This window comes from Podarcis gaigeae (genome assembly GCF_964106915.1).
Source record: "Podarcis gaigeae genome assembly, chromosome: 10".
Taxonomy (NCBI): Eukaryota; Metazoa; Chordata; class Lepidosauria; order Squamata; family Lacertidae; genus Podarcis; species Podarcis gaigeae.
In genome coordinates this window covers 46,600,651-46,623,215 of record NC_139686.1, presented here as the reverse complement: position 1 = coordinate 46,623,215, position 22,565 = coordinate 46,600,651, and the positions used below count along the sequence as shown (strand labels likewise).

General features: G+C 39.7%; 1 protein-coding gene across 5 annotated transcripts in view; it reads left to right on the top strand.

Moving 5' to 3' along the window:
• MON2 (MON2 homolog, regulator of endosome-to-Golgi trafficking) overlaps positions 1-22,565 on the top strand; it is a 59,946-nt gene that overhangs the window by 12,150 nt on the left and 25,231 nt on the right. For 3 of the 5 annotated variants that reach the window (XM_083698902.1, XM_083698898.1, XM_083698900.1), the window contains exons 3-17: positions 5,131-5,258; positions 6,637-6,768; positions 7,802-7,931; positions 8,878-8,975; positions 9,883-10,008; positions 10,919-11,113; positions 11,793-11,917; positions 12,246-12,385; positions 13,369-13,522; positions 14,930-15,165; positions 15,811-15,892; positions 16,707-16,888; positions 17,928-18,040; positions 21,366-21,470; positions 22,401-22,481. In XM_083698902.1, coding sequence (XP_083555028.1) covers positions 5,172-5,258; positions 6,637-6,768; positions 7,802-7,931; positions 8,878-8,975; positions 9,883-10,008; positions 10,919-11,113; positions 11,793-11,917; positions 12,246-12,385; positions 13,369-13,522; positions 14,930-15,165; positions 15,811-15,892; positions 16,707-16,888; positions 17,928-18,040; positions 21,366-21,470; positions 22,401-22,481 — 1,986 coding nt within the window. In that variant the 5' untranslated portion in view covers positions 5,131-5,171. The remainder of the gene's footprint in view (positions 1-5,130; positions 5,259-6,636; positions 6,769-7,801; positions 7,932-8,877; positions 8,976-9,882; positions 10,009-10,918; positions 11,114-11,792; positions 11,918-12,245; positions 12,386-13,368; positions 13,523-14,929; positions 15,166-15,810; positions 15,893-16,706; positions 16,889-17,927; positions 18,041-21,365; positions 21,471-22,400; positions 22,482-22,565) is intronic. The other 2 variants (XM_083698899.1, XM_083698901.1) reach the window with 1 other exon arrangement.

The following is a 22,565-nucleotide window of genomic DNA, read 5'->3' as shown; positions in this document are numbered from 1 at the left end:
GTAAGTTAACACAGTGTACAGTGTCTTGTGCCAAAACAAAGCACAGGACTGGATGCAATTCAATACCATCCTGTAGAGGACACTCTTCTGGGGTTGAGGGTATATAATTTGTGGTGGCCCATAGATTATTTTGGGTTGTATACCCCCTGTTCCTTATTGCGTTATATGTATTTTACTGCTATTTGATTTATACAAACAACAACAACAATGTATTATGTTACTATATTAGCTGTTACTGAAGTACTCCAAAACTTATAGTTTGACAAACATTTTATAGATGTAGGTGCCCTGTTTCATGAGAGAGATGCTGCAGGAAAATGGCTTCTGCAGACTAAGCCAATATGCACATGTCTGATCTTTTTCCTCCCAATTCCAAACTGCCTTATGGGTCATCCAAGTGAAAATTGATGTCTCCTTCCAGTTGAACAGCAGAACAAAGAAGCAAAATTGCTGGTGATATGGAGAAAAGGATGTGTTGCTGCATGGATGTGTTTGGAGAAGTAAAAGTGATAGAGAGGACCTCTCCAAAACATTCCTCCCGCAACTCATTCTGTGAAATTTAATGGACAGTAAATGAAATATTGCCAGTTTCAGCCTTTTTCTTTAGTTATATTAATTACTGAATGAATCTATGGTTTTAATGTAGAATTTTAGGGTAACCAAATACAATTTAATATATTGCTTGTAACAATTGAGAGAGTAAAATATCCCCAAATCTCACAGATTTTGAAACTGCTTCTTATGATGTTTTGCAAACTGGAAGTGAAGACAACTGGAAAGAGTGTCTGTAGGAGTCACAGATAATTTTGTATTGATGGCAATAGTGGCAGTGATTTGAAAGCATACAAAATTCAAATAAATTGTGTACTTCCCTTCTTAAAGCTATGTAGGTCTGAATATCTTCCAACTAGTACTTAAATTGGAGCTTATCTGGATACCCCATGCCCACTTCTTAAACAAGGGCTAGGAAATGTCTGGCCCACTGGTCAAACTTGGCATTCCATGAAATTTGGCCCACAGTACTTTTTTCACCACCTGTCCCACATCTGATGCTTTACGTGGGGCAGGTGACGTCATGTATGGGGCAGGTGGAGATGTGGTTGCCAATGCACAAATAGGAGGCTTGTGCATCACTTTCACAATCACTTTCAAGTACACTTCTCTATTCTGTCATCCTGGAAAGTATGCTGCTGATTGGAAGCCCTGTGCAGCGATCTTGGTAATGCCTGCAGAAATCCCCTTGTGCTGGGGTTCCCAAGTGCCTGTCAGCCACCCACCCCAGTGAACAACAGTCAGAATTAGACAGGCCATAATGCAAAAATATAAAGAATTGCCTTAGGAGATTAAAAAAAACAAAAAACTGTAAACAGAGTTTACCATATATGAGCCCCATTTGCCCAGTTCAACAAGAAGTTGCCAGAACAGGAAAGTGTTCACCAACTTTCCTCTCCCACCTCCCAATAATTTGCCCATTTAAAAAATTTAACTGTGTTCTCATGTGTACCTTGCTCCAATATTGTGGTAGTATTATATGAACTTTGAATTATTTAGATTTTATGGAGGAAAATGTATGATGTCACCAAGGACACCTATACCCACTTTCCTGGAAGTGAACCCTATTAAACTCAATCTTTCATTTGAGATTTACCTGTTACCATATTCATTCCAGTTACCCAATCTGATTAGTTTTATATTCACTCATATTACTGTTATGAAACAATAGACTTTGAAAAATGCTTTATTTTTCTATTCCATTTCTTCCTGTTCACTGGTCCACAACCAGTATCTTAAATAACTAATTAAGATTAGAAAAATATTTCTCTTGTTGGTTATTATTCTTTTAAATGTTGCACTAGCAAGTCTTAAGCATTAGTGTCACCAGAGAAAATATTTATAGTTGCTTCTGTGTACTTGAGAGTACATGAGTACAGAAGGGCAGGGGCAGGTGGTGTTGCAACAAAAATGATGCCACAATTAGTTTTTATTGTTTAGATTAGTTGATTTTGAATAATTACTCTAGTATTACTTAAAATCCACTCATGTTGCATAAGAATATACTTTAGAATAGTTCTTGCCCTATTTTTTCACTTTAACATTTCTATTTAATTTATTTTTCTTTTGTTTTCATTGCTATCATGAATGCTGACATAAGTGGGAAAGCTATGACAGGTAATGTCAGCTATAATCCAAACAAACTTGCATTAAGAGACAGAAGCATCTCATCTTATCTGTTTAAAGAACTAGATAGCATACAGTGATTTAGTGTATGGAAGGCAGTTGCAGCCTCACAAATATCATTATGGACAAGACTTACAACTAGTAACAAAACTCAGGATTAGTCTTACAAGACATAAGCAACCTAGAAAACAGCAACAGTGGAATTCCACCCACACCCAGTATAAACTTTTATGACATAATAGAACCTCAGAAACCACTTTGTACTGAGTCAGACCATTGACTACCACACTGACAGCTCTTTGGGGTTTCAGACAAGGGACATTTCCAGTTCTACCTGGAAATGCCAGGGATTGTTTTGAAACCTTCTGAATTGCAGAACAGATGCTCTAACACTGAACTATGGTCCTTTGCCCTAATAAGGGATAATAATTAGCTAACTAGACTTCAAAGGGGACGCGGGTGGCGCTGTGGGTAAAACCTCAGCACCTAGGACTTCCGATCGCATGGTCGGCGGTTCGAATCCCCACGGCGGTGTGCGCTCCCGTCGTTCGGTCCCAGCGCCTGCCAACCTAGCAGTTTGAAAGCACCCCCGGGTGCAAGTAGATAAATAGGGACCGCTTACCAGCGGGAAGGTAAACGGCGTTCCGTGTGCTGCGCTGGCTCGCCAGGTGCAGCTTGTCATGCTGGCCACGTGACCTGGAAGTGTCTGCGGACAGCGCTGGCTCCCGGCCTATAGAGTGAGGTGAGTGCACAACCCTAGAGTCTGTCAAGACTGGCCCGTATGGGCAGGGGTACCTTTACCTTTTTAGACTTCAAAGATTATATGCCTAGAACACTAATACAGTAGCACTTGGAAATGCTTACTAGTACTTTTTATCTATATCCTAGTACTTTAATTTACATCGTACACTTCCTCTTTAAACTCAACATTATTTACAAGGCACTGTGGGTTAAACCACAGAGCCTAGGACTTGCCGATCAGAAGGTCGGCAGTTCGAATCCCCATGACGGGGTGAGCTCCCGTTGCTCGGTCCCTGCTCCTGCCAACCTAGCAGTTCAAAAGCACGTCAAAGTGCAAGTAGATAAATAGGTACTGCTCCGGCGGGAAGGTAAACAGTGTTTCTGTGTGCTGCTCTGGTTCGCCAGAAGCGGCTTAGTCATGCTGGCCACATGACCCGGAAGCTGTACGCTGGCTCCCTCAGCCAATAAAGCGAGATGAGCGCCACAACCCCAGTGTCGGCCATGACTGGACCTAATGGTCAGGGGTCCCTTTACCTTTACCTAACGCTTTTAGGTTTAATGGCTGCCTTGATAAACCTGTGAATAATCTTCTAAGACACGATACATCTGTGCATTAATATAGATGCCTACAGGGCTTACATTTTCCTAGAAAACCAAATCAAGATTTCTCTTTTAAAAAACAAACAAACCATACACAGTTTGAGGCCTTTCACTCTCTCTAGGCTTTTCCAGTTTCAAGTAATTGCGTTCTGATTTGAAATGGTATTTTGTATCGTAGAATTGTAGAGTTGGAACGGACCACAAAGGTCATCAGTACAGAATCTCTGTTACTGTTTCTAATTAATCTGCTGTAGTGTCACTGATAATACAGAACTGGGTTAAGGGGTTATATAACTGATGCCCCTTTGGATTGTTTCTGTAGCTCAGTATACTGGATATTCCTAATATAATTCTCAGTGTTATGGGCTATTTTCTGTTAGTGTACTTTGCTCTGTTGCACCAGCAGATGCATCTGCTCATCAAGGGGAGGAGGTAATTTGGGCTGATTTTCCTGATGGACCTAACACCCTCCCCCAAACTGTTCTGGAGGATTGAGGGACCCTCAGAACAGATTTGGGAGAGGAAATAGGCAAAAGCCACTTCCCCTTTTCCCCCATGAGCAGATGTTTCCTGCTGGATTAAACTTCCTTGTGCTTGTGCAAGAAATAGAAGATCACCCTATAGTAATAAGATTCTAGAAAAGAGATGCATTTCATACAACATATTTTATGGATACCATTCTTTACCAGCTCAGAACTTTGGTAAACTTCTGTCAGGGTATACCCACTGTGTGTATACTTGAGTGAATTTTGAGTGCTGAATCCTGCTTATTTGCATAAGAAGTGCTTGTTTTAATTAGTTTCTTCAGCTAGTCTCTCTCTCCCCACCCCAAAATACTGGATACTGCTTAGTTGTAAGACAAAAATCTGGTTTAAAATTTCCATGTTTGGGATCAGAAGTGTATATACTTCTGCAGTAGCTATAGTTTTGTACTCATTGTCAAAGGATAAAATTCCAGATAGAGTTTAATATCAATGTATAATTTAAAACTATAATTCCTATAGACTTACTATGGGTATCTTTGAGAACTTGGCACATGTACGATTTTGCAAACTAGGCTACCTTTCAATTAAATTAAATATTACTATACTGTGCAAGCAGTGTGTTCACATAGAGCAAGTCTATGTTGAAACAAGTAGGCTGCAATTGAGACTTGCTCTTTGAAGGAAAGGTGACATCAAATAACCAGTCTTCTGTTCCATAGTACTCTGCTCAGACTCTTGTATTCTCATGCAATGAACATAAGGATGTTTTGGATCACAGAGCTATCTTGCCCATGACAAAATGGGCACATAGGAGACTCAGTAGAATATTGTATATGGTGTATGAGAATGGGGTAATTCAGAGGCTTGGAAAGCAAAGTGAATGCAAGGAGTAAATGCTGTTCAAACAGGCAGGTGAAAGAAGATTCAAGCAGCTGCTCCAAAAGGTTCTTACCGTGGATATAAAATTAAAGTAAAAGTTCCAAATTTGTAACTCTTTCCATCTCTTTTATATATATTTTCCATGAAATACCACTATAATTATATTAATTTTCAACAGATGGTTTTCTTTATTAGTCAAAGCTGCGGACTTGTGATATTGTATATTTATTTTTTCTCCATTTGAAAGCCTTGAAAGAGAACAGCTCTGAAGTGGTTCAGCCTTTTCTAATGGGTTGTGGAACAAAAGAACCAAAGATCACCCAACTATGTCTAGCAGCTATACAAAGGCTCATGTCTCATGAAGTTGTTTCAGAGGTAAGACTTGGGGTAGTCAAGTAATGGTATGGAAGTGTTGCCTAATTTACATAGCTGAAGAATCATTAAAAAAATTAGAGTATCCTAATAAGATAACTGACTAGGCATAGCCTTTAGGATCAGTGTAGATGTAACACTACCCCAGAGGGATTATTAGGGTTGGCTTCTTGCAGGAGCATTCCCCTTCAGTTTTATTTTCAGATGAAATGTGGTATTTAGCATTATGAGAGTTAGTATGGTGTGTAGTATGTTGATTGTTGAGGTTAGAGGAGACTCACTCAGCCCTGAAGCTCACTGAATATTTTTGAACCATTTGCCAACTCTCACCTACTCTACAGGCTTGTTGTGAGGATAAAGTGGAGTTGGTAGGGGATGAGTCATGTGTGCTGAACTATGCTAGCGTAAAGGCAGCATAAACATACCTACGGCACAATTTTGAGTCATGGTTAGACGCTGGTACACAAACTACAGTTTAAGGTCTCTCTGACTAGTGTTAACATTGATGTTGGTGTAGCACAACTTGAAAACTGAGGGGAAGGGGAGGTGTATGCAAGTCACCCAGGAGAATTACACCAAGCCTTACACTTTAGGAATATAATGCAAAACGGTCAGCTGCTCTAGCTTTATTGAGGCTTTGGCTACTGGTACAACTTAACACTCACCCAGGCAATGAAATTCCCACACAAATAAAATTCTCTTTTCAGTGACCTCATCTTGTCTTGCACAGTGCTGAGTCCTCACCCAATACTGCTGCTGGTCCCATCACACTTGCTGATTCTCCCCAGCTTCTAAGCTCCATGACGCCCTAGTATTCCTTTCTCCAGGCTATTAAGTTTGAGGAGTGACAGGTCAAGTTGTCCTCCTTGGGACCCTCTAGGGTCACACGCAGTGAACCAGTCTCATGGTATTCTCTCCTTAAGGAGCTGAGCTGGAAGGAAAGCCTATTAGCAGGGTTCCCTGACCCTCCCCGCTGTCAGGGGAAGAAGGGTTAAGAGATTATGTGCCTTTGCTTTTTCCTCTGCAAGCCAGTCTCCCTCTCTTCTATGACTGCTGCCTCTGGGCTATTTAAGCTCAGTAGTTTCAAAAGTGCTTTGTTATTCCCAGGTGGTAGCAGCTTTTCCCTTCCCCACTTCTTTCTTGGGTAGGCAGAGTGAGTTGCAGCCCTGCTTCCAGTAGAGGTGGATTGGGGCCATCTTAAAAGGTCAGTCAAAGAAGAGAACATATTGCTTGAGGCGATCCCCTGCAGATCTTTACAGGGTGAAAAAGCATATTCAATATTTATTAAGTACAATGGAATTAATGATTGACACTTCTATAGTCATTTCCACCCACATAGTATCTTGGCATCGAATAGCCCATCTCAATTTTTGTTCCCAAGGTTGCTGCTGGAAATGTTATCAATATGCTTTGGCAACTGATGGAAAATAGCCTTGAAGAACTCAAGCTTCTTCAGACGGTCCTTGTATTATTAACAACCAACACAGTTGTCCATGATGAAGCACTTTCTAAGGTAGGCACTGTATAAATCAAATTGTGGTATTTCATTATATGTTAACCAATAAATATGAGCTGATCTTGAAAATTCCACAGTGAATCTCAAGTAAGTTTCACAGGCTGTCTTTCATTGTACACCAAAGGAAATATAAAGAAAAATGGCACACCAGTGTGGCTTATTTACGCAATCCCTACAGGCCTGTTCAAGTAATATCTTAGCTTTGAAATTCTTCTCAGGAAAAGACAGAGTGTGTCCCATGGTCTCCTATGTTTCCTTAATAATAGCATTCACAAATAGCAATATTTGGAAAAGGATCATTTAGATGTTTCATTAGTGTGGATGAATTAGTAAAATCGGGGGGGGGGGGGGGAATCCAAGATGGCCCTTTTGCAATTGGCAAATTGCCTTTTCTGGCAAATAGGAGAGTAATCTTTCAGGTGGGCATCATGGCAGAAAAGGACCAAAATATATCTGTTCTTCATCTGAGCTTTTGCCAAAAAAGTTTTCAATATCATTTTACACTTAGATTATAAATTAGGTTTCTGGGCAATGTAAAATGTTTTAAAGCTGGCAAAATAAAATGTTGAGTTAAACTACAAGCTTATCAAAATTATGCTGCAACTACTTAATCTCATCCATTAAAAGGTATGTCAGCTATGGTGATCGGATTATGCATAGTTTGGATCAAGTTTTCAGTAAAAGAGAGCTGCATAGTTGTGAGGCTGTCTGAGAGTGTCTCTTTGTATTATTGCTATTTGTACTTGGCACACGGGTGATAGAGGGGCATCCTTGAGGCATTCTTGACATGAAAGTGTTGAAGCAATCGTGTGACTTCTTGTACATTATTATTTTTCTTTTCACATGTGAAGAGGCTTTTGATGAAACGTAAAGGAGGAGCCAGTTTCCAGGATAGATGCATTTTAGGATGGCGGAAACTTAAACATTTTTAAATTCAACTTACTTCATGTTTTAGAAACTTATAATTTCTACACCTTAGCTTTGATTATTATTTGGGTTGTGTAAAGAGTACTGTTTAATTTTTTTTTAGGCAATTGTCCTTTGCTTTCGGTTGCACTTCACAAAAGACAATATCACAAATAATACTGCGGCAGCCACAGTACGGCAAGTAGTTACTGTTGTTTTCGAAAGAGTCGTTGCTGAGGATGAACACTATAAAGGTGGGTATGTGTTTGTATTGCAATTAAAATATTACATAACATTTGGTACTTATAGCAAAAGTCTGTTTGCTATAAGTAGGTGGAGCCCAATATAGTAGTACCCTGATTCTAAAAGTAAATAGATTAGTGTATAGCGCTTCATCCACTGGCGGAGGAAGAGGAGTGAAGGGGAAGCGCACTGCCCCGGCAGCGCGATCCTGGTGGGGTGCCATCGCAGCTGCCCCCCCGCCCGCGCTGGGCGCCACACCCCCAGGGTGCGCACCAGCCCCGCCCCCACCTGCTCTCCGCCCCCCCCCCCCCCCCGGTGCCGGAGCATGAAGCTCCACCACTGGCTTCATCTGAGGAATTTGGAGGGCCAGGTCAAAGATTATCCCATTTTATTGTCACAGCAATCCTGCATAGGGTATGCTGAGATGAGTGGAGATTTCAGTCCAGGTCAAAATTCAGCACTCTATTAATGTGGAAAGTGTAATCGATAAAGGAAAGGTGGCTTTTGAAGCATAGATACCAATTTGTTCAAGTGTTACATCATGCGGTTTTTTTAAATGAAGCTGTCTGATGTAGGCTTTGAATTGGCAGGTTGTTCATAACTGGAAGTCATGCTTTTTACCTTGTGTTTAGTTGGAGAAATGTGCTTCTTGATTGCCAGTTCTCTACTACATGCCTTCTGAATGTTACTTGTCACATCTCTGAATCTGGAAAAGTAACTAAATGCAACTCTGTTCTATCTGGCAGTGGCAAGAGGGGGTGGGGAGAGAGAGAGAGAGAGAGAGAGAGAGAGAGAGAGAGTGTGCAACCTTTTGGGGGAAGGTTGGTGTCGACCACAAGCATCTGCTAAAACCCCCAAGTTGCTGCATCAGCCATAGTTAATATATATATAAAATTGAACAGCCATGCATTCTTTCTTAACATTGTGTTTCTGAACTGGATTCTGTATTTTGTACAGATATTATAGAGCAACCAATAGGAATTCAAGGAAACAGTAACAGAAGATCTGTCAGCACCTTGAAACCATGTGCTAAAGATGCATATATGCTTTTTCAGGTATTGGAACTTACTTGAATTCTTGTCGTTCTTTTTATTATATACAGTCTAATTTACGTACAAAGTTAAGCTTCTGAGATCAGTCAATAGTCATTTGTTACTTGCTTTTGGTTTGAGAGATAATATGATACAAGTATTTTGAAGAGAGAGAGAAAAGGTTAATGTACACAGAGCATTCTTAATATTATGGAGGAAAAGCATAGCATGCTGGACATAATTCTTCTGCTCATCTCTAGAAGCTATAGAGCTCAATATACGGAGGAGCTACAGAGATGGTAAAAGGGAGCAATTTGAGAAGCTAAAGGTTTGGATGTGTTTAGCATAGATAAAAGTCAGAATATTCTCAATGTTTTCACAAACTTAAAAAGAAACAGTACTATCTAACTGGTGGATTTAAATTGCTGGACAGAATAATGAAATTAAATAAAGGCAAATGCAATTTCTTAACAATGGGCTGATTCTGATATAATGCAATGCAAAATCATGGACTGGCAAAACACAGGCTTGGATTCAGCACTTGCCTCCTTTCCTGATTTAAGGCAAACTACAGTTCATCATCATCTGAACTATGATTTGCCCTTCTCTGAAAAACAGGATAAAAATGAAGAACAGACCCCGTTTCTAGACTCAGTTTGCAAGGCAATCACAAACTATAGTAGGCTTCTTTAGGCAAAATAGTAGCTTGCCTCAAACCAGGAAAGGATATAGAGGATTGTGTATGTCAACGAGGAAGGAGTGACTGAAACTCAGATGTGTTAATACCAGAGTATGGTTTGATGGTATGTCTAAAAATTCCATATGGTGAATTACATTGCAAAGTACAGACTGGGTGACAATTGGGGGGGGGGGGGGGTTCCAGGCTGATTCCTGAGAATAAAAGTACAAGAGTGTTGTTGTTGTTTTTTAGGATCTTTGTCAGCTGGTTAATGCTGATGCACCTTACTGGCTTGTAGGCATGACAGAAATGACCCGGACATTTGGTCTGGAACTGCTTGAGTCAGTCCTCAATGATTTCCCGCAAGTATTTTTACAAGTGAGTGCTTTTGTTTTTAGAAAGGGGAGGGGAATTTCAGCTACAAAGACTTTAGAAACTGTATATATTGTGGTTGGGGGTCCTAATTAGACACCTGTGAAGGGAAGGGCTCCTTTTCACAGATGGGACCAATATCTGCGTGTGGGATCCACTCCTGGAAAATGAGGGAAGAGGCCATTTTTGCTGATTTTCCCCCATCCTCCTGCGCTACTTCTTACGCTGTTCCATATCTCTTCCAACCTTCCAGAGTTGATTTTCTGGAAGCACGAGGGACTACTGGAGGGAGGGAGAATTAGTGAAAGTTGACCTACTGCAGGCATAGGCAAACTCGGCCCTCCAGATGTTTTGGGACTACAACTCCCATGATCCCTAGCTAACAGGACCAGTGGTCGGGGATGATGGGAACTGTAGTCTGAAAACATATGGAGGGCCGAGTTTGCCTATGCCTGCCCTACTGCCTCTTTCACTGACAGGAGCATCATGTGAGCAAAGCTCAGCTTGGGATGCTCCTGCCAGCAGAAGCTCAGTTAAGATCCAGGCCTTTGTTTCTGAAATAGGAAAGACTCGGCCATTTTTGTTAACATATCTTTGGCATCTGTATGATTAGCGCCTCTTAACCTAATACTTAGATTGTGTTTTGGTTAACTTTAGAGCAACAGAATGAGCAGTACTACCCATGGGGGGGATTATCTAAAGGGCAAGGGGACGATGGGCAGTGCTGGAGTGTGAATGACCATCAGATTTTAAAAGTTCATCAATGGATCAAGTCCATCAATTTTGCTTCCCCACCTTTGGTATCAAAGGGGTTACTGTGGAAGGTTGGTGAGGTCCCTAGTATAAACCTATGTACCTAAACTTTAATTATTATTATATATATATAGCGTTCTAACAGTGTCCTTTTATTTTCCAGCATCAAGAATTCAGCTTCCTCCTTAAAGAAAGGGTCTGTCCACTAGTGATAAAGCTCTTCTCACCAAATATAAAATTTAGACAAGGTTCCAGTACTTCATCTTCACCAGCACCAGTGGAAAAACCGTATTTCCCGATCTGCATGCGCCTTTTGAGAGTAGTTTCCGTTTTGATCAAACAGTTTTATAGTTTACTGGTAAGAGGACATTTTTAAAATCACTATTATGCACAGGATAAATCTTAAATACCATGCAAAATGTGGTGCCCCCCCCCCCTGAATTTTAAGGGAGCTCAATGTAGAACAGGCTTCTTCACCATCTTTTCTCTTAGCTGTCAGCATACAAATAATCCCTGGTTATGCTAGGAAATAGTCACACCAATAGTCCTCTGTTTGACTTGAGGGAGGTGAAACTGCAGACACATATGCCTAAAGAGGACTGTGGCAATACTGTAACGCCTTGATAACAGAATAACCTAAGGATAATGCTTCCCCCTCAATCTTTAGCTGTTCAGAAATTGTTAGGCTATAGAAAATTATTTATTCCACCACCCTCTTTCCTTCATATAGCCTCTCAAAGCTCAGCTTGTTCCTTTGCCACCACCCTCTTGTTCCCACTGAGCCTGTAGCTAAGCCTAAGAATGTGTAACTGGAACAGCAAACTATTCCTTTCCATTTTACCCCATTCTCCCCTTTCTCTAGCCCCCCCCCAAGTGTTATTAGCTTCCTTGCTATGGGACTGTGCCAAATAGCCCTTCTCCCAAAATTGCAAGTGCAAACATTTGCAGGGAGGGGCCCTGCCTTATTAGCAGAAATTCCGTGTTAAGGATGCCTTGTTCAGAATTTTCTTTTAACTAATAAAAGTATTTTTGTTTAGGTAACTGAATGTGAGATCTTTCTATCGTTGCTTGTGAAGTTTCTGGATGCAGACAAACCTCAGTGGCTAAGAGCTGTTGCTGTAGAATCGATACACAGACTTTGTGTGCAACCTCAGTTATTAAGGTAGTGGAAGTATATTAGTTGATATACCATATACCAATTAAAGTAATGCTTTCGATAAAATATTTAGATAATTGAAATAACAGTAGACAGGTATTGTGTTAGGTGTGCATGTATACAAATAGTGGGTCACTGATTTTAATATCCTTAAATTTGTTTTAAATTCTAGAATTTTAATGTTGTCCTGTAGAACATGAAGCCTTTCTGTGGCTACCACATACTTTTTCCAATCAGTATAAGAAAGAGTGTTTCATAATGCAGAGTCACTGATGAAGTCACAAAAGCATTTTCTAAATAACTGCATTTTTACTCTGTCCGAATTGTGTAACAGGTCCTTCTGTCAGTCTTACGATATGAAGCAGCATTCAACTAAGGTATTCCGTGACATCGTGAATGCTCTGGGATCATTTATTCAGTCACTGTTTCTCGTACCAAATACAGGGAATGCATCAGCTGCAACAAACCAAACAGGTAAACTAGACCCTAGGACTATTTTGAGCCATTTATCAATCATTCCCTCTTAGGAGTACTGGTTTCAATAAACATTTAATTTTTTAGCTCAGTTAGTACTTTGAGTTGTATTCATGAGAATGATAACTTGATCATTCTTGCAAACGGTAAAATAAAGCCTTTTAGAAGAACTTGCATAGAACCTTACTCTGTAACTCTGAATGGAAGGCATATCATATCAAACAGTTAAAGCTGTCATATTTTTTAAACCACCATACCAGCACCCAGGGCCAGGACACCCATGCAGCAGGTTCTGGATAGCTACCTTTTCTTCCTCAACAGGTGGAGGTGTGGAGGCAGCATTTCTCATTTTCCCTCTAGTGGCAAAATGCCCTGGGCTAACCCTGCCAGCGCCTGTTTCAGCAAATACCTCAAAATCTTAATGCATATGCTGCATCTCATAACTTTTTAGTGGTTTAATTTGCTAATATTTTAAATTTCTGAGTTCTGAGTGACTTTAGCTTTTCAGTGTAGCTCCACTGGTGTCGGTAAGACCTCTTTAATGAAATGCAAGATGCACTGGAAATGATTGGCCAGGAGGGGGCATTCAAAACAGATGGATAAAACATTGTTTGAATAACCTTTGCTTATAGGAATGTTGTCTTAATGATATTAAGAAAAAGGGTTACCATATATACTTGAGTATAAGCCAAATTTTTCAGCACATTTTTTATGCTGAAAAAGCCCCCCTCGGCTTATACTCGAGTGAGGGTCCTTTCGGGCTGCTTGTTCTTCCTCCGCCGCTGCCACCACCACCAGGTTTGTGGTGTGGTGAACCGGCTTATACTCGAGTCAATAAGTTTTCCCAGTTTTTTTGTGGTAAAATTTGGTGCTTCGGCTTATATTCAGGTTGGCTTATACTTGAGTATATACGGTATGTTGCGCTTAACTAATTAAATTAATATTGAAGTGCAGTTAATTCCCCCACTTGATTCACTGTATAGGAGGAAGCGTGCCTGGTGGCACAGCCTCAGCACAGACCAATCCTGGAATGTTAGGGATGGGTGGAAGTGTGACAGTCTTGCCTGCTTTTGAATACAGAGGAACCTGGATCCCCATCCTCAGCGTGTCAACACAGGGCAGTGCTAAAGCTACCTAGTAAGTAAAGTGTTGATCTTTAAAACCATGAATTTGCCACATCCTAAGTAGTTGTAACTGAGCAGGAATATGGAGAAGATCTCTTCTGGAAACAGCCCTGTGTAGCATCAGGCAAGTGCTACCCTGGCGGGCACTTGGAGTCGTTTTGATCGTGTCTCTGTGTATTGGTTTCTTTCATGGTTGTGCCTCAGATCTGTTTCTTCTCCAGATGGATTAGAAATTACTTTTCTGTGGTGCCCTAACCTCCTTTCAGTACATGTTTCCTCTGGTTTCTTATTAGGCTCTATTTATTTGGGTTGCTGTTCAAGTCTTGGGATGGTTTATAATTATAGTGTGTTTCTTTAGTTATGACATCAGAAGACAAACATAACTGTTAAAAAGTACCTCCGATGACTCTATAGAATTACCAGCACAGATATATGTTGTAGTGTTGAATAATTTATATTTGCAAGGTAGATTTTTTTAAAATCTGTATAAATACCGTATTTTTTGCTCTATAAGCAGTGGCGTAGCATGGGGGTGCAGGGGGGGCCGGCCGCACCGGGCGCAACATCTGGGGGTTAGGGTTTGGGGGCGCAAATCCACGGGTTAGGGGGTGCAAATTACTTGCCTTGCCCCGGGTGCTGACAACCCACGCTACGCCACTGTCTATAAGACTCACTTTTTCCCTTCTAAAAAGTAAGGGGAAATGTGTGTGCGTCTTATGGAGTGAGTGCAGGCTGCGCAGCTATCACAGAAGCCAGAACAAGAAGAGTAAGAAGCAAGCCTCATTGGACACAATTGGCTCATGCACATGCAGTGGTAAACAATGCTTTAGCACTATGTGGACAAAGCACAATTATTCCAAGTACGTGAGGGGCGGAGGAAGACTTCAAACCACAAAGCTGGCTTGTTTAGCAACTTTTCATTGCTTAATTTAAACTGGGATTCCTGGTTTACATATAATGCTAAGCCAATCATCTTTAAAATAGAAAGGAATCTTGGTAGAAGGCTTCCCAACTGTGTGGGTGGAGGAGGAGGAAGTTTGAGAGCCTGTTCCATTTTCAGTAAGGCTTATTCACATAGTGCTAAAGCATGGTTTAGTATTATGTGTAAACCATCCCTCTGGCAGTAACTTCCAAGTAAACATACATAGGATTGCAATGTAAGTGAATACATCTGGGAAATATTTGAAAAGTTTAGGGAGCTAGCTCTCCTTTGAGCATTGATGTTTGGAGCAATTAACTATGATTGCACAGAATAAACTAGTATCAGTGTAAGAAACCTCAGTTTTACAGCAATATTTGGTTTGCTTTGCAAATTGTGATATTTGCAACAGAGTGTTTTGTTAGCTAAGCAATGGGTACCAAAGGCATATTATTCCTTTTGCTTACATTTATTTATTTAATCCCCCCCCCCAAATCTTAGCCTAGAGATGTTGGACAAAGTTGAGCCACCCACAATTCCTGAAGGCTATGCCATGTCAGTAGCATTCCATTCTTTACTGGATCTTGTCCGTGGCATCACTAACATGATTGAGGAAGAATTGGGACAGGTTGAAATGGAGAATCAAGTAACAACAGCCGATACACAGTCTTCACCGACACAGTCCTCAGACCTGCAAGATTTTAATTCAGCGTCCGACCAAACTGACAAAGAAACAGGTATGTGATAATGATTGGTATTGCTTAAGGTTAATAAAAGGAAAGTAATATAAAGCTGCTTACAGATGTATAGGACCTGGTGTAGGTATTTCTGTGTGTAGGTGAGCTCTACTTCCTCCTCACCTTCACTTTTTAACTGAATGTAAATCACTTCTTTCTTTTTATTGCCCCTCTTCCTAGTTTTTCAAAAGGAATGCTTGTTTTGGTTCCTACTCATCCCCATTTTTGTAGTTGCCTTGCATTATTATAATTTCTAAGAACACGTATATATGTCTGTTTTTTTCAAAAAACCTACTGAACTAAGGTGCCTAAAATAGCTTTTTTGGACCTTGGATTTTCTCTTGAAAACTTGCCCTGGCGGACAAAGCTATGGTCCTCATTAGATATTTATTACACCTCCCAACCAGGCTGTTGCTGTTATTCATGGCAGCCATATTTGACTCTGAAACCGTAGAGTGGAAAGATAGTCCAGGTGAACCCAGTCTGCCTTATATTCTGTCTTGTACCAACTTATTGGAAATGTCTAGTAGACTGGAAATGGGATATATATATACACTAAAAGAAAAACGCATCAGAAAGTGAGTCTGCTATACTGTATTCATGATACTAAATGTTTTAAAATTACTCTCATCCTCCTCTCCCAAGTCAGCAGAGCAGTTTGGGAAGAAATGGTGAACGCGTGCTGGTGTGGTCTACTTGCTGCACTGTCTTTACTTCTGGATGCAAGGTATTTAGTCAGTTTACAATTACGCTTCATTCTTCAGAGCTTTCTGTTCTTACTTTGGGTTTGAAACAAGTTTGAAACCTAGAACCTCAACTGCGTTGAGTACCGAGGTAGCAGAGTTCCCAAGAAGAGATAATTATACATTGAGGGGGGAAAGTATAAAAGATTGGATGTGACTCAGTAATAGATTTATTGGGTGTTTTTTCCTCTCTGCAGTAATATTTTATTATTTACTTAGCTTTACAGTGCTTCAGTTATAAGCATGCATGGCACAGCATGTGTGGAAATGATTTGTTTACTCTTAAAAGACAGCTTTATTTATTTATTCTTCACGTTTTTACAACAAACAGTTTGCCAATCAGTCAAACTGACTAACAACGGGGATTTAAAATACAGATAAATAGCAAATGAATCAGTTAAAAATATTGTTATACATTAAAAGTGTTAATCCCCAGTCCATTTACAAATCAATATGGTTTAGAAAAAAATCCTTTTTTTCTGCATCTCTGAAATGTGTAGATTTTAAGAATACGGTATTATAAAACTGGTGATATTTAAAAAACTTGATCAGTTAAATGTCTCCTGTATCTTTATAGTAATTTTTTTTCAGCGTTTTGTGACATTTTGGTTAGTGCTAGTAACCTGCTATGAATTTTTGATTCTACCCCCGCCCCCATGGGCCAACATGGCTGCTGATCCTTTTTGAATATTTCCACAGAATTTTTTCCTCATAATAAATGTGTAAGCATGAGTGTTCCCTTTTCGGCTTCTTCTTATATGTATGAATCATGCCTTTTACTTATTTGTACTATTTCAGCACTGATGAAGCTGCCACAGAAAATATTTTAAAAGCAGAATTGACTATGGCTGCACTGTGTGGAAAACTTGGTCTCGTAACATCAAGAGATGCCTTCATTACTGCCATTTGCAAAGGCTCCCTGCCTCCTCATTACGCCCTAACTGTGCTGAACACTACTACTGCTGCACTTTCTGGTAAATGTAAGGATATTATTTGGTCTTACTTTACTTCTTGTAAACTAGAGCATACACAATTATAAGCAAACAGCAATAACATGGTGAAAATTTTTGCTTTTCCAGACACATATTTGATAAACAAGTGCTTGGCAGAATGGTATATGATGCTGTGAAAGTGTTTGAGGTGAACCATAGTCTAATGTGAAATAATCTGGTCTTCCCTATCTACAGCCACTTGAGATATATCCTGATCCTAAAAGAGTAGTATTTTTTTTTCCTTTCAGAGGCAGAACCACATTAACAGCCCACATGAGTGATCTGTTCTTCACCCCCTTTAAAGCCTTGCAGCTTGATTCCTGTTATAGACTGAAAATAATACTTATAGCTTTAAATGTAATGGAAATTGTATTAAGAACTTTAGGTACAGCATAATCTTCATATCTGCCACAGACCATAAGTGCGACTATAACCCATTTTTAAAAAGAAATGGCTTTTAAAATAGCCTTTAGAGCAACTATATTCCCTTAATTTTTTTTCTAATATATTTTCTTGGGGTTTTTTTTAATATACATGGGTGTCCTTTTCCTGTATGAAAATCAGTGATGTGGGGTGGAATTACTGAAAACTTTTTTTTTTTTTACTTTACCTCTTGTGATTTTTAAAGGGATTAACTATTTGCCCTTTTAGAAATAAATATAATGTATCAAATGTTTCTTCTGTTACCAATCCTAAAAATAGTTTGGTGTTGGTAACTTAAATAAGTAAATTTACTTCTATGTGTGTGTATTTTCAAACTTCATATCCTTTTCAGAGGTTTAGATTCCCTCAGGCGAAGGCAAATTCTGAGGAGAGTTGCGGTCAAGGGTTGCGTCTGCTGGGGACAGGCAATTTTTGCCAGCCTCTCCCTGAAATTCACGGCAGCAGGACCCACTCTCTTCCAGAGGATTTGGGAACCTTTCTGGGTGCAGTAGTGAGAGGTGGGAATTGCCCAAAATTTCTGTCTTGGGAAGGTGAAGTCTGTATCTTATAATCAAATTCTTAGAATTCTTCTTTTGCTTTTTAGCATATTCCATCCAGGGGCAGAATGTTCAGATGATTAGTCCATCAAGTGAGTCTCACCAGCAAGTTGTAGCAGTAGGACAACCGCTTGCTCTCCAACCACAGGGAACAGTAATGGTAAAATATAATTTGTAAATATCATTTTCTTATTTGATGGTTTAATTTTACTAGGCTTTCACTTTTATCTCAAAAGTCCAGTGACGCGTCTGCCCCATAGTCCAGCAGATATATTGGAGTGAGCATGTAGTCGAAGACAGTAATGTGGAATTGGATTTGAGGGACTTAGCAGGAATATTTTAGATGCATGCCGCATACCTAATTACCTTTGTGTGTCAATGAAATGTCCCACTGATTTCACTTAACTGAAAGGGCCTCCTCTGTGTCCAGTTTTGGTCACCAAGATTTAAGAATGTTAGCAATTCAGTTTATGTTGTTTAAAATATTAGCATCTAATTTTGCAGCTTTTAGAAAAGCACTCAGTTTACAAAAAGTATCTAGCAGAATTCCAGTGGCTGATAATTTATGTGCAAAGATGGAGCCACTTAACATATATCATTTAACAACAACAACAATTCTATTATTTGTAGTCTGCCCATCAGCTGGGTTTCCCCATCCACTGTGGGTGGCTTACAGCATATATAAAAACACAATAAAACGTTGAAAAACAGACTATCTTATATCATAACAGCTTTCGGGATAAAGGTTGACTGTAGCAACAAAAAGATTATGGACAAGATCTGCACTAGCAGATGCAAAGGGATTTCCCCTTTCTCTCCCTCCCACATGTACTCTGGAGGGTCCTCCATTCAGAGCAGAAGTAGGGGAGGAGGGCCTGCAGGGAAAAGGACAGGAATGGGAAGTCTCATGTGCACTAGCAAGCTGCATGTCATCCTAAGCATGCAAACCTTAAACATACTTATCCCCTCAAACAAACATTGGATTGTACTTGTGTTGCAAGTATGCATACATCATAACGTATGAATGGTGGCATAGAACGTGGTTTAAATATACCAGTCAGGGAGTTGTACATGGCAGCTTTCCAAACCATATGTCCAAATAAGAAATCTTGCATTCAGTGCTTTTCATGCGTTTTGAAGCAGACGTTCTTTTACGAACAAAAAAGATGTGAATCAGCATTTGGAATCTTGGCTTGTTTGCCATGGACTTACATTCATACTATTTTCAGCAATATAATAATTACACAAAGCATTTATATAGGTTTGGGTGAATACTTCAGTTAATTTGTATTCACATTTCAGTTTATATATATCCCCAGATTAGAAACTGAAACATTCCCAGGTCCCCACCTCAGTCACTTTCAGGGTCTTTTTAAAGTGCATTCTCCTCCTTGAATGTCAGCCGCTCACTTATACAGGGACAAGTACGGGGATGCTTGGGGAACCCAGCCAGCTCCTGTCTTCGTAGCACTGTTTTGTTGCATGGCTATGCTAGAATATGACCTAATGTTGGAATTGGTGCTTATAGATAGATTATGGGCATGGCTTATGAACTTAGACATTTCCTGTGTGTCTGTTGTCTGCTCTTCCTCTTTGTACCATTTGTCTGTCAAGCCGCTTCATCCATGTTTTCCCCCTTAGTTTTCCTTTTTCACCAATCTACTACGAGGAACAGCCACCCAGCAGAAGCAAAATTTGCACCAGCTTCCTTCCCTTCCTCTCCCCCCTGTTTACTGCATGCAGAGAAGGGGGAGCCCAGCTACACACCCATCTCTTCAGGTACCCTCCCAGCAGCAAGGTGGCCATTTTGGATGAGACAAGCCAGAATGCCCAGTCTTAGGACTTTTATTGTCACTACAGATTATTGTTCTGGCCCCTTCCTGCCTGTTCTTCCATCAGACATATACTTCTTCTATGAAACCAGTGCTAGGTTAGGAGCCTTGGTTTCCTTTCTAAGCTGACTGGATAGAGTATGTTCCCTCCTCTTTTACAGTATACAATTTCTGCTACTCTCTATTAGTCCTTTTAAGAGTTTCCCGAGGTAAGTAACTTGCCTCTTGTTGCTTTCTCTTGCCTTGCTTACCGGTATTTTGGTAGCAAAATAATTTGTCCTAACCTGAAGAATACCCATTCATTATGGCTGGATTGCTGTTCCTGTGCTCCATTAGAATCCATCCTGCTGCTTTGGATCTTAACCTTCCCTTTTCTATTATAGTGCTGGTGAAGTGGGTGGTCATTCTATATTGCTATAATATTCACTGATTCTTTCTTGGATGAGTCTTGCCTTTTTCATGTTTTGTTTTGTGTCCCCTCTTGCTATCATTCCATATACCTCCATTTGTTATTGTGAATTCAGTGGTCTGAATATCTAACAATGGTTAAGGAGAAAAGAAACTGCAGTTCCATACTATCCTTAAGTTTTAGCTGTCTAACTTAGCCCTGCTGCTACTCTCAATATGACCAAATTGAGAAGGAGATTGCTGTTTCATTCCTAAAATCTTGAAAGACCATGTTTTACTATTAATGGGATAATACAGGTAGATATAGTAAAATATGCATGAGCTTATAGGAGATACACAGTGATTTTGTGGTGCTAGGTTAAGATTGAGGTTGTTTTAATTTACTAGTTGCAAATATAAACATGATTTCTGCACTGGAAGGATGTTTCAGATTTCTAGAAATAATTCCTTAAAGTTAACAATATTTTTCTTTGATATCCTGTGTATGTAGATGAATCTACCAGCCAGAATAATTGCTCTTTTCGACAGACTCAAATTTTCAAAAGACCAGCCTTGTACTAAAATTCACAATAACAGGGCAACAAATGCAATGTACAATTTGCATTCTCTGTGTATATTGAGTGGCAAATGTTTGCTTATAACCCGGAGTTCTGCATCCATTGAAGTCAATGGGACCATGCTGAGGAAAGGCTGTGCATTTTTTTTCTTCAAACAATAGCTGTTTCTGTTTCACAATATCAGTCACCTGTCTAGTAAATTTTAAAACTTGAAGTAAAACCTCAAATAAAAGAAAGAAAGAAAGAAAGAAAGAAAGAAAGAAAGAAAGCAAGCCAAGAATTTCACTGAGTATATGCAGGTTTTACTTCAACACATTATTTTGTATCCTGAACTGCATGTTTCCAGTTGGAAAGGAGAATCTTCTTTTTCTGCCCCATTTTCACTTGACGAGTAGAAAATAGCAGGACAAACTGGCTATCATAATGATTTGCATGTTGAAATAGAAATAGAAGGATTAAGAGGTTTGAATGAATTAAAGTGGCTAGGTTCTTCCAGTGTCATTTAGCTGCTGTAATTTAACTCCAATGTAAATTCATCACATACACGTAGGTCTAGACAGAGGGGGGGGGGGAAATAAAAGAATGGATTGCAGGGTTTCCATCATTGTGTTTGCTATTACCATTTTTTTCCACAAATGCTATTATTTTCTCTACTTCGAAAATTCTAACTGTTTAAATGCTCTCCTAGCTTACTTCTAAGAATATACAGTGTATGAGGACATTACTTAGCTTGGCTCATTGTCATGGAGCTGTCCTTGGTACATCCTGGCAACTTGTGTTAGCTACTCTCCAGGTGAGTAATGGTTAATGCTTGATTTATCTTTCTTGACTTGCATTTTGTTTTAACTTCTTAGGTAGATATTCTCTTTGAGTGAAACTCTTTCCATGAAGCAAGTCAGCCCCACACAATTGTGTTTTTCAAACCTTTTGCGATTTTTGTAGCTTTACATGAACATGGTCAGCACTACAGCTAATGAGCTTTTTGCTTCCCTTACCTTTCTGTGACTAAATGAAATGTACCCACAACTGTAATGAAGGTAGCCAAGTACCATAGTCGAGCTGGGAAAAAGCCATCTACAGAACAGATGGAGGATTCAAGTAGAATTTTTAAAGTTGGAATATTAGCATGTAATACACTTTGGGCAGATCCACACCAGACATTTAAAGCACACGACTTCCTCCAAAGAATCCTGAGAACTGTACTCTCATCCTCACAGAGCTACAATTGCCAGCACCCTTAACAAACTTTATCCCTCAGGATTCCTTGGGGGGAGTAATGTGCTTGAAATGTGTATAGGATATGCTTGAAATGTATGATGTGGACCTGTCCTTGGTCACAGAAGTGCAAACCTTGAAAAGTATTTTTTATGGCCTAGTTTGAATGTCACACTAACCCATAGTTTAAAACAAAAAAAAATTGTTTAATGTAAATGAGAAGTGTGTTGGTGCATGCTCCTCTTACGTTCCCAGACCTGGAATTGTGGTTTGTTTCTTTTCAAACAAAGCACAAGCCTGAGTTTGGACAATACAACAAGTCAAACTTTGGCTTGTTTCATGTGCAGCACGGCAAAATGCAAAAGAGAGGCACTGCAGAAATGTAGTGAAGTGTGCGGCACATTCTGCTCATTCACATAAAACCATAGATTGTTTTAAACTCTTGTGTAATGTTTAACGTGGACCTTTATGCAAGCACTTAAGTTTAAAAATGTGTTTTTCATTTCAGCATCTTGTATGGATTCTTGGTTTAAAGCCTGGCGTTGGAGGTGCTTTGAAGCCTGGAAGAGCTGTGGAAGGACCCAGCACCGTAAGAATTTCTTTACTGTGTAGCAGAATAAATCACATTGTATTTTTATGTTATGCATTTGCTTACATAATTTAATTGTATCCT